At 60.3% G+C, this 12,474-nt stretch overlaps 1 protein-coding gene across 1 annotated transcript; it reads right to left on the bottom strand.

Annotated features, from left to right (window-relative positions):
- Window positions 1-47: 47 nt before the first annotated feature.
- LOC137313987 (cerebellin-1-like) lies at window positions 48-11,160 on the bottom strand (the record flags this gene model as incomplete). The annotated part of the gene is made up of 2 exons (XM_067979671.1): window positions 10,769-11,160; window positions 48-167 (listed from the first exon to the last, which is right to left on the bottom strand). Coding segments are annotated over exons 1-2 (438 nt in total), but the record flags the coding sequence as incomplete, so codon positions are not given.
- Between the last annotated feature and the right edge of the window lie 1,314 nt (window positions 11,161-12,474).

The following is a 12,474-nucleotide window of genomic DNA, read 5'->3' on the forward strand; positions in this document are numbered from 1 at the left end:
TGAGACCTCCATCCCCCTCGAGGGCCCGTGCTCTCAGGGTCACTGACCTGAATGGTCTGGCGGTTGTAGACCTTCACGACATGGAAGGTGAAGCTGTAGATTCCCTTGCGAGGCGCGATGAAGGCGCTGAGCTCCCGGTTAAAATGGCCGCCGATATTCACCAGCACCTGGGACAAATAAACGTATCAATAGTGAACGGGGAGTCAAAGGAGAGGTGGGGCCGATGAGGGACAAAAAAGGACATCTTGTGGAGGCAGAGGGCATGGCTGAGGCACTAAATGAATACTTCACATCCGTCTTCACTACAGAAGAGGATGCTGCCATTGTAGCAGTAAAGGAAGAGATAATAGCGATACTGGAGAGGATAAAAATAGATAAAGATTGGCAGTACTCAAAGTAGAAAAGTCACCCAATGCAGATGGGATGCATCCTCGGTCACTGAGGGAAGTAAGGGTGGAAACTGCGGAGGCTCTGGCCACAATCTTCCAATCGTCTTTCGATACGGGGATGGGGCCGGAGGACTGCAAATCTTACACCCCTGATCGAAAAAGGGGAGAGGGAGTGAACCAGTCAGCCTAACACCGGTGGTGGGGAAACTTTTAGAGACAATAATCCGGGACAAAATAAATTGGCACTTGGAAAAGTCTGGACTAATAATTGAAAGTCAGCACGGATTTGTTAAAGGAAAATCGTGTTTGATTAACTTGATTGAGTTCTTTGATGAAGTAACGGAGAGGGTCGTTGAGGGGAGTGCGGTTGATGTTGTGTATATGGACTTTCAAAAGGCATTTGATAAAGTACCACGTAATAAACATGTTAGCAAAATTAAAGCCCATGGGATTAAAGGGACAGTGGCAGTGCAGATACAAAATTGGCTCAAGTACAGAAAGCAGAGAATAGTGGTGAACGGTTCTTTTTCAGACTGGAGGGAAGTATACAGTGGTGTTCCCCAGGGGTCAGTATTTGGACCACTGCTCTCTTTCATATATATTAATGACCTGGACTTGGGTATAGAGGGCATCATTTCAAAGTTTGCAGATGACACAAAACTCGGAAATGTAGCAAACAATGAGGAGGATAGTGACAGACTTCAGGAGGACAGAGACAGACTGGTGAAATGGGCAGACACGTGGCAGATGGAATTTAACATAGAGAAGTCTGAACTGTTATATTTTGGTAGGAAGAATGAGGAGAGGCAATATAAACTAATTTTAAAGGGAGTGCAGGAACAGGGAGACCTGGGGGTGTGTGTACACAAATCTTGAAGGTGACAGGACAAGTTGAGCAGGCTGTTAAAAAGGTATACGGGATCCTGGGCTTTATTAATAGAGGCACATGGGCTCGATTTTAAACGTAAATTGTGGGTGCGTTGGGGGCTGTGAAAATTGCAGAAATGCAGAGTGGGTTTGGAACCCGGCTCCGACCACCAACGTCCGAGTTCCCCACAGACGCGCCTGTGTTGCTCGCGGGCGTCCCGAATCCTGAAGTCCCACCAGCAATTAAAGCCAGCGGGATGATAGTTAAAGAACCAAACGTGCCTCATTGAGGTACTTAAGGGCATTTACATGTGACATATTAGGAAGTTAGAACGATTTTTAAACTTACCTGGGAAACCAGGTGTGAAGGGCCGGAGCAGGCAAAACGAAACAAAATAAATCACATAAAAAAACCATTGTACGAAGTTAAAACACAAAATCATCCGACCTTTCCACCCTGCTCCGGTGACCGATGTCTCCCTCTCCGATCTCACCCTCCCTTCAGCATCCCCAATGTCCCCCAATATCCCCTTCTTCACCCCCCAATCTCTCCCCTTCACCCCCCAATCTCTCCCCTTCTCCCTTCACCCCCCCGATCTCCCACTCCCCCCCCCGATCTTCCACTCTCCCCCCCGATCTCCCACTCTCTCCCCCGATCTCCCACTCCCCCCCCCCCCGATCTCCCACTCTCCCCCCCGATCTCCCACTCTCTCCCCCGACCTCCCACTCCCCCCCCCGGATCTCCCACTCCCCCCCCCGGATCTCCCACTCCCCCCCCCGGATCTCCCACTCCCCCCCCCGGATCTCCCACTCCCCCCCCCCCCCCGATCTCCCACTCCCCCCCCCGGATCTCCCACTCCCCCCCCCGGTTCTCCCACTCCCCCCCCCGGATCTCCCACTCCCCCCCCCCCCCCGATCTCCCACTCTCTCCCCCCGATCTCCCACTCCCCCCCCCCGATCTCCACTCCCCCCCCCCGATCTCCCACTCCCCCCCCCCGGATCTCCCACTCCCCCCCCCGGATCTCCCACTCTCTCCCCCCCGATCTCCCACTCTCCCCCCCCGATCTCCCACTCTCCCCCCCCGATCTCATACTCCCCCCCCCCGATCTCCCACTCCCCCCCCCCGATCTTCCACTCTCCCCCCCGATCTCCCACTCTCCCCCCCCGATCTCCCACTCACCCCCCCGATCTCCCACTCTCCCCCCCCGATCTCCCACTACCCCCCCCCGATCTCCCACTCCCCCCCCCCCGATCTTCCACTCTCCCCCCGATCTCCACTCTCCCCCCCATCTCCCGATCTCCACTCTCCCCCCCGATCTCATACTCCCCCCCCCCCCCGATCTCCCACTCTCCCCCCCCGATCTTCCACTCCCCCCCCCCTGATCTCCCACTCTCCCCCCCCGATCTCCCACTCTCCCCCCCGATCTCATACTCCCCCCCCCCCCGATCTCCCACTCTCCCCCCCGATCTCCCACTGCCCCCCCCCGATCTTCCACTCTCCCCCCCGATCCTCCACTCTCCCCCCCCCGATCTTCCACTCTCCCCCCCCGATCTTCCACTCTCCCCCCCCGATCTCCCACTCTCCCCCCCCCGATCTCATACTCCCCCCCCCCCTGATCTCCCACTCTCCCCCCCCCGATCTTCCACTCTCCCCCCCCCGATCTCCCACTCTCCCCCCCCCGATCTCCCACTCTCCCCCCCGAATCTTCCACTCCCCCCCCCCGATCTCCCACTCTCCCCCCCGCCGATCTTCCACTCCCCCCCCCCCCGATCTTCCACTCCCCCCCCCCGATCTCCCACTCCCCCCCCCCCCGATCTCCCACTCTCCCCCCCGATCTTCCCCTCTCCCCCCCCCGATCTCCCACTCTCCCCCCCCGATCTCCCACTCTCCCCCCCGATCTTCCCCTCTCCCCCCCGATCTCCCACTCCCCCCCCCCGATCTTCCACTCTCCCCCCCGATCTCCCACTCCCCCCCGATCTCCCACTCTCCCCCCCGATCTCCCACTCTCCCCCCCCGATCTTCCACTCTCCCCCCCCCGATCTTCCACTCTCCCCCCCGATCTCCCACTCTCCCCCCCCGATCTCCCACTCTCCCCCCCCCCGATCTCATACTCCCCCCCCCCCTGATCTCCCACTCTCCCCCCCCGATCTTCCACTCTCCCCCCCCCTGATCTCCCACTCCCCCCCCGATCTTCCACTCTCCCCCCCCCGATCTCCCACTCTCCCCCCCCCGATCTCCCACTCTCCCCCCCCCGATCTCCCACTCTCCCCCCCCGATCTTCCACTCCCCCCCCCCCCGATCTCCCACTCTCCCCCCCCCGATCTTCCACTCTCTCCCCCGATCTTCCACTCCCCCCCCCGATCTCCCACTCTCTCCCCCGATCTCCCACTCTCCCCCCCCCCCCGATCTTCCACTCTCTCCCCCGATCTCCCACTCTCTCCCCCCCCCGATCTTCCACTCACCCCCCCGATCTTCCCCTCTCCCCCCCCCGATCTTCCCCTCTCCCCCCCCGATCTTCCACTCTCTCCCCGATCTCCCACTCTCCCCACCCGATCTTCCACTCCCCCCCCGATCTCCACTCTCCCCACCCCCCGATCTCCCACTCTCCCCACCCCCCGATCTCCCACTCTCCCCCCCGCGATCTCCCACTCTCCCCCCCCCGATCTTCCACTCCCCCCCCGATCTCCCACTCTCCCCCCCGATCTTCCACTCCCCCCCCGATCTCCCACTCTCCCCACCCCCCGATCTCCCACTCTCCCCACCCCCCGATCTCCCACTCTCCCCCCCCCCCGATCTCCCACTCTCCCCCCCCCCGATCTCCCACTCTCCCCCCCGATCTTCCACTCCCCCCCCCCCGATCTTCACTCTCTCCCCCGATCTTCCACTCCCCCCCCGATCTCCCACTCTCTCCCCCGATCTCCCACTCTCCCCCCCCCCCGATCTTCCCCTCTTCCCCCCCGATCTTCCACTCTCCCCCCCCCCGATCTTCCCCTCTCCCCCCCCGATCTTCCACTCTCTCCCCCGATCTTCCACTCTCTCCCCCGATCTCCCACTCTCTCCCCCGATCTCCACTCTCCCCCCCCCGATCTCCCACTCACCCCCCGATCTTCCCCTCTCCCCCCCCGATCTCCCACTCTTCCCCCCCCCGATCTTCCACTCACCCCCCGATCTTCCCCTCTCCCCCCCCGATCTTCCACTCTCCCCCCCCGATCTCCCACTCCCCCCCCCGATCTCCCACTCCCCCCCCGATCTCCCACTCACCCCCCCCCGATCTTCCACTCTCCCCCCCCGATCTTCCACTCTCCCCCCCCCCGATCTTCCACTCCCCCCCCGAATCTTCCACTCTCCCCCCCCGATCTTCCACTCCCCCCCCCGATCTTCCACTCCCCCCCCGAATCTTCCACTCTCCCCCCCCGATCTTCCACTCCCCCCCCGATCTTCCACTCCCCCCCCGATCTTCCACTCCCCCCCGAATCTTCCACTCCCCCCCCGATCTTCCACTCCCCCCCCGAATCTTCCACTCCCCCCCCGAATCTTCCACTCTCCCCCCCCGATCTTCCACTCCCCCCCCGATCTTCCACTCTCCCCCCCCGAATCTTCCACTCCCCCCCCGAATCTTCCACTCCCCCCCCGAATCTTCCACTCTCCCCCCCCCGATCTTCCACTCCCCCCCCGAATCTTCCACTCTCCCCCCCCGATCTTCCACTCTCCCCCCCCCCGATCTTCCACTCCCCCCCCCCGATCTTCCACTCCCCCCCCCCGATCTTCCACTCCCCCCCCCGATCTTCCACTCCCCCCCCCCGATCTTCCACTCCCCCCCCCCGATCTTCCACTCCCCCCCCGATCTTCCACTCTCCCCCCCCGATCTCCCACTCTCCCCCCCCGATCTTCCACTCTCCCCCCCCGATCTTCCACTCTCCCCCCCCGATCTTCCACTCCCCCCCGAATCTTCCACTCTCCCCCCCCGATCTTCCACTCCCCCCCCCGATCTTCCACTCCCCCCCCGAATCTTCCACTCTCCCCCCCCGATCTTCCACTCCCCCCCGATCTTCCACTCCCCCCCCGATCTTCCACTCCCCCCCGAATCTTCCACTCCCCCCCCGATCTTCCACTCCCCCCCCCGAATCTTCCACTCCCCCCCCGAATCTTCCACTCTCCCCCCCCGATCTTCCACTCCCCCCCCCGATCTTCCACTCTCCCCCCCCCGATCTTCCACTCCCCCCCCGAATCTTCCACTCCCCCCCCGAATCTTCCACTCTCCCCCCCCCGATCTTCCACTCCCCCCCGAATCTTCCACTCTCCCCCCCCGATCTTCCACTCTCCCCCCCCCCCGATCTTCCACTCCCCCCCCCCGATCTTCCACTCCCCCCCCCCGATCTTCCACTCCCCCCCCCGATCTTCCACTCTCCCCCCCCGATCTTCCACTCTCCCCCCCCGATCTTCCACTCTCCCACCCCGATCTTCCACTCTCCCCACCCCGATCTCCCACTGCCCCCCCCCCCGATCTCCCACTCTCTCCCCCGATCTTCCACTCTCCCCCCCCGATCTTCCACTCTCCCCCCCCGATCTTCCACTCCCCCCCCCCGATCTTCCACTCTCCCCCCCCGATCTTCCACTCTCCCCCCCGATCTTCCACTCCCCCCCCCCCGATCTTCCACTCTCCCCCCCGATCTTCCACTCCCCCACCCCCGATCTCCCACTCTCCCCCCCCGATCTTCCACTCCCCCCCGATCTTCCACTCTCCCCCCCGATCTTCCACTCCCCCCCCCCGATCTCCCACTCTCCCCCCCCGATCTCCCACTCTCCCCCCCCGATCTTCCACTCTCCCCCCCCGATCTTCCACTCTCCCCCCCCCGATCTTCCACTCTCCCCCCCCGATCTTCCACTCTCCCCCCCGATCTCCCACTCTCCCCCCCCGATCTCCCACTCCCCCCCCCCGATCTCCCACTCCCCCCCCCCGATCTTCCACTCTCCCCCCCCGATCTTCCACTCTCCCCCCCGATCTCCACTCTCTCCCCACCCCGATCTTCCACTCTCCCCCCCGATCTCCCACTCTCCCCCCCGATCTTCCACTCTCCCCCCCGATCTCCCACTCTCCCCCCCCGATCTCCCACTCCCCCCCCCCGATCTCCCACTCCCCCCCCGATCTTCCACTCCCCCCCCGAATCTTCCACTCCCCCCCCCGAATCTTCCACTCCCCCCCCGAATCTTCCACTCTCCCCCCCCGATCTCCCACTCTCCCCCCCCCCGATCTTCCACTCCCCCCCCGAATCTTCCACTCTCCCCCCGAATCTTCCACTCTCCCCCCCCCGATCTTCCACTCTGCCCCCCCCCCCGATCTTCCACTCTCCCCCCTCGATCTTCCACTCCCCCCCCCCCGATCTTCCACTCTCCCCCCCCCGATCTTCCACTCTCCCCCCCCGATCTTCCACTCTCCCCCCCCGATCTTCCACTCTCCCCCCCCGATCTCCCACTCTCCCCCCCCCCGATCTTCCACTCCCCCCCCCGATCTTCCACTCTCCCCCCCCGATCTCCCACTCTCCCCCCCCCGATCTTCCACTCCCCCCCCCCGATCTTCCACTCTCCCCCCGATCTTCCACTCTCCCCCCCGATCTTCCACTCCCCCCCCCCGATCTCCCACTCTCCCACCCCGATCTTCCACTCTCCCCACCCCGATCTCCCACTGCCCCCCCCCCGATCTCCCACTCTCCCCCCCCGATCTTCCACTCTCCCCCCCCGATCTTCCACTCTCCCCCCCCCGATCTTCCACTCTCCCCCCCCCGATCTTCCACTCTCCCCCCCCGATCTTCCACTCTCCCCCCCCGATCTCCCACTCTCCCCCCCGCCGATCTTCCACTCCCCCCCCCGATCTTCCACTCTCCCCCCCGATCTCCCACTCTCCCCCACCCCGATCTCCCACTCTCTCCCCCGATCTCCCACTCTCCCCCCCGATCTTCCACTCCCCCCCCCCGATCTCCCACTCTCTCCCCCGATCTCCCACTCTCCCCCACCCCGATCTTCCACTCACCCCCCCGATCTCCCACTCTCCCCCCGATCTTCCACTCCCCCCCCCCGATCTTCCACTCCCCCCCCAAATCTTCCACTCTCCCACCCCGATCTCCCACTCTCCCCCCCGATCTCCCACTCTCCCCCCCGATCTCCCACTCTCCCCCCCGATCTCCCACTCTCCCCCCCGATCTCCCAATCTTCTGTTCCAGTACCGGATGACGTCTCGCTCTCTCTCTTTCTCTTCCCCACCCCCCCCTCCACCCACACATTGCAGCTCCTGTCAGCAGCCAGCCTGTCAATCAGGGGCTGCTGGACATAAACCCGGAGAGCACGTTAATCACCATCAATTATGTTGCGATCACGTCAGAAACGGTAAGTTTTGTTTATTCAGGTTTGCCTCATGCACCTTCACCACCACCCCCCCACTGCCACCATTTCAAAATGAGCCCACAGAGCACAAAAGCAAGGAAGTTATGTTAAACCTTCATAAATCACTGGCTCGGCCCCAGCTGGAGTATTGTGTCCAATTCTGGGCACCGCACTTTAGGAAGGATGTCAAGACCTTGGAGAGGGTGCAGAGGAGATTTACTAGAATGGTCCCAGGGATGAGGGACTTCAGTTATGTGGAGAGACTGGAGAAGCTGGGTTGTTCTCCTCAGAGCAGAGAAGGCTAAGGGGAGATTTGATAGAGGTGTTCAAAATCATGAAGGGTTTTGAGCGAGTAAATAAGGAGAAACTGTTTCCAGTGGCAGGAGGGTCGGTAACCAGAGGACACAGATTGAAGGTGATCGGCAAAAGAGCCAGAGGGGGAGATGAGGAAACATTTTTTTACGCAGCGAGTTGTGATGATCTGGAATTCACTGCCTGAAAGGGCGGTGGAAGCAGATTCAATATTAACTTTCAAAAGGGAATTGGATAAATACTAGAAGGGAAAAAAAATTACAGGGCTATGGGGAAAGAGCAGGGGGAGTGGGACTAATCGGATAGCTCTTTCAAAGAGCCGGAACAGGCAGGATGGGCCGAATAGCCTCATTCAGTGCCATAACATACTATGATAGTAAAAAAGCAAACAAGCACCTCAGAATGTATACAGTGTAGAGGGAGCTTTACTCTGTATCTAACCCTGTACCTGCCCTGGGAGTGTTTGATGGGACAGTGTAGAGGGAGCTTTACTCTGTATCTAACCCGTGCTGTACCTGCCCTGGGAGTGTTTGACGGGACAGTGTAGAGGGAGCTTTACTCTGTATCTAACCCTGTACCTGCCCTGGGAGTGTTTGACGGGACAGTGTAGAGGGAGCTTTACTCTGTATCTAACCCGTGCTGTACCTGCCCTGGGAGTGTTTGACGGGACGGTGCAGAGGGAGCTTTACTCTGTATCTAACCCTGTACCTGCCCTGGGAGTGTTTGATGGGACAGTGTAGAGGGAGCTTTACTCTGTATCTAACCCTGTACCTGCCCTGGGAGTGTTTGATGGGACAGTGTAGAGGGAGCTTTACTCTGTATCTAACCCTGTACCTGCCCTGGGAGTGTTTGATGGAGTGTGGAAATAGGGGGAGGACAGAGAGTTCCCGGTAAAGCTGCCAAATCGTGGGCTGGCACTGGGAAAAATGCTGCTTTGAAGCTGATGGTTTGTCTTGAATCCGACCCCGCTCACAAATACCCTTCAATGGAATGGATTTTGACTCCTTCACCCGGTCTTGGGCCTGCAACTGGCTCATGGCCTAGTGAGCGACTCAATTGGAGAAACGACGAGATGACTCAAGCAGTCGGCCCGCCAGCCGTTATCAGGGGGAGTTGGGATGGGCCTCGGCGACGCGCCCCTATCCTGAGAGAAAAATCTGCAGAACGAGGAGGCAGAACCTTAAACTTAAAGGTGGGCCATTGAGGGGTGAAGTCAGGAAGCACTTCTTCACACAAGGGGAGTGCAAATCTGGAACTATCTCCTTTCCCTCCCCCCCAAAAAAAGCTGTTGAGGCTGGGGGTCAATTGAAAATTTCAATACTGAGATTGATCGATTTTTGTCGGGCGAGGGTATTGAGGGTTACGGAACCAAGGCGGGTAGATGGAGTTAAGATACAGATCAGCCATGATCTAATTGAATGGCGGAACAGGCTCGAGGGGCTGAATGGCCTCCTCCTGTTCCTATGGTAACAGGCTCGAGGGGCTGAATGGCCTCCTCCCGTTCCAGGGGCTGAACGGCCTCCCCCTGTGCCAGCACTGAGGGAGCGCTGCACTGTCAGAGGAGTTCTCCCCGGTGTCCTGGGGCTAATAATTATCCCTCAACCAACATCACCAAAAAAAACAGATGATCTGATCATCATCACATTGCTGTTTGTGGGATCTTGCTGTGCACAAATTGGCTGCCACGTTCCCTACATTACAACAGTGACCGCACTTCAAAAATAAAGTACTTAATTGGCTGTGAAATGCTTTGTGACGTCTTGAAAGGTGCAATATAAATGCAAGTCTTTCTTACTTTTGTATCTGTACCCCTGAATCTGACTGTTCCTCCACTCCTTCTCATTGCTATTTTCTCTGGCAAAAGAACCAGGGGGGAGGTGAGGGGAATGTTTTTTTACGCAGCGAGTTGTGAAGATCTGGAATGGGCTGCCTGAAAGGGTGGTGGAAGCAGATTCAATAATAACTTTCAAAAAGGGGCAGGACAAAGCAGCCCACTCGATCGGCACCCCATCCACCACCCTAAACATTCACTCCCTTCACCACCGGCGCACCGTGGCCGCAGTGTGTACCATCCACAGGATGCACTGCAGCAACTCGCCAAGGCTTCTTCGACAGCACCTCCCAAACCCGCGACCTCTACCACCTAGAAGGACAAGAGCAGCAGGCACATGGGAACAACACCACCTGCACGTTCCCCTCCGAGTCACACACCATCCCGACTTGGAAATATATCGGCCGTTCCTTCATCGTCGCTGGGTCAAAATCCTGGAACTCCCGACCTAACATCACTGTGGGAGAACCTTCACCACACGGACTGCAGCGGTTCAAGAAGGCGGCTCACCACCACCTTCTCAAGGGGCAATTAGGGATGGGCAATAAATGCCGGCCTCGCCAGCGACGCCCACATCCCACAAACGAATAAAAAAAAATTGGATAAATACTTGAAAAGGAAAACAATTTGTGGAGCTTTGCGGGGAAAGGAGCAGGGAGGGGGGAGTGGGACGAATTGGACAGCTCTTTCAGAGAGCTGGCACAGGCATGACGGGCCGAATGGCCACCTTCTACGTGCAGCCAGATTCTACCATTCCCAAAAGGGCGTTGCTTCCCATTCCTCGGACACCTGCCATGCCCCCTCCCCAAACTCCCCAGCCGCCCCCCCCACCCCCGCGATCTCCTGCATTCTTTCACACGTTTTGCACAGCGCAGTTGAATAGCCCCCCGCAGGACGAATGGTGCCGCTGGTGCGAGGCGCCGGGAAGGTGTGTCAGGCGCTCTCTCCCTCTCCCCACCACACCACCCCCACCCCACCTCGTTCGCTCACCTGGTCGAAGTAGATTACCATGGTGCGGTTACTCATCTCCGAGGGTTCGTGGTTGGTGCCCCGGATGGCGGAGAAGGCGGCCTTGCCACTGGAAGAGCGCACGGACAAGCCCAGGGCGGAGGAGGGTGAGGAGCCGGCGGGGGAGGAGGAGGAGGCAGCGGGGGAGGAGGAGGAGGAGGCGGCGGGGGAGGTCTCGGCCAGGGGGTCGGAGTCGCACACCACCAGGCATTTGCCCTCCAGCATCACGGGCTCGGTGTCGTTCTGGGCCCAGGCCGGGCCGAGGAGCAGCAGGAGGACGAGGCAAAGCAGGCGCGGCATGGCGGCGCGGAAACGGAGGCTGGGGACCCGGCTCTTCTCTCCCCCTCTCTCTCTCTCTCTCTCTTCCTCGACAACCAAGGTCCTTCTCCACTCGAGGGTCCTGTGCCCAGAGTCCTTCAATTGCTGGCAGCGGTCTGGAGATAAAAGCCCCCAACCCCACCCTGGCGGGTTTCTTCTCAAAGGGGACGCCCCAGACGGTCGGGTGGGCCGGGGAAGTGTTGGAGCCAAAGCGTTGGGAGACTGAGCTCCGGTCCTCTGCTCAGGTTCGCCCACAGTAGACGGACGCGTCAACTCCTGCGTACTCCACAGGGAGCCCACCCCCCTCCGGCTCAGGTGGTCCGTCGGCAAGACAGGCCCACAGCAATGTCAGGTTCCCACCACCGCACCCCCTCACCACACCCCCGTTCTCTCCGGGACGAGGGGACTACGGATCCCCAAAGTCTGATGGTGTTGCCGCCCCGTCCTTCGATGGGGGAAGAAGGGGTCACCTCAGGTGGCGATCAGATCAGGTTTCCGCAGACGTCCCGTCCGATCTGGAAGGAGAAGGAGGTCAACAGATATCAATCGCGGTTCCGCACACCTCGGCCGAGGGACGTACTGCTTCCGGAGACTCAGGGAGTCCGTCTCTACGCCAGATCCCCAGTTAAAGTGGGAACGATTCACTCCTGTCTGGTACTGTACGGCCCGTGTGTGTCTCAGTGTCAGCTCCTGTACATGTACAGCACACAGTGGGTAAAAGGGGAACGATTCACTCCCGTCTGGTACTGTACGGCCCGTGTGTGTCTCAGTGTCAGCTCCTGTACATGTACAGCACACAGTGGGTAAAAGGGGAACGATTCACTCCCGCCTGGTACTGTACGGCCCGTGAGTGTCTCAGTGTCAACGGTACCAATTAGGAGGTGACAGCGATCGATTTGGTAGCGTGCCCGAGGGAGGTAGAATTCACGGAGCTCGATGCTGCACCAGGAGCAGAAACGCTGTGCCTCTTCTCCAAAGCCCGATTTACCGCACTTAAACTCCATCAGTGACACCTCACCCAGAGAGAATCTCAACGGCATCGAGCCCTACAGTCTACGGACATCAGTGGCGGAGAGGCTCGACTGGAGAGGGTTCAAGTCCCGATACTGTGAAGCCACGTGAATACTGCACATGGGGCAAGCGTCCAACACATGGCGCTGAATCTAAACCCCAGCCTGATCTGAGCTGTCGTTTCAGACCCTCTATAATCGCTGTCGGATTCCCCCGCTCCCCCGGTACCCAGAGCCCGCTCCCAAGCTCCCGTGCAGACTCCTTCTTACCTGTCGCCGTTGCCCAGACCCGTTCGCTCCCTGCCGTCCTCTCCTCTCGTCACCTGAAGACTGAGCCTCCAACCCAGCCTGTTCTCTTCA

The sequence above is a fragment of the Heptranchias perlo genome, unplaced genomic scaffold (assembly GCF_035084215.1).
Source record: "Heptranchias perlo isolate sHepPer1 unplaced genomic scaffold, sHepPer1.hap1 HAP1_SCAFFOLD_498, whole genome shotgun sequence".
NCBI classification, from domain to species: Eukaryota; Metazoa; Chordata; class Chondrichthyes; order Hexanchiformes; family Hexanchidae; genus Heptranchias; species Heptranchias perlo.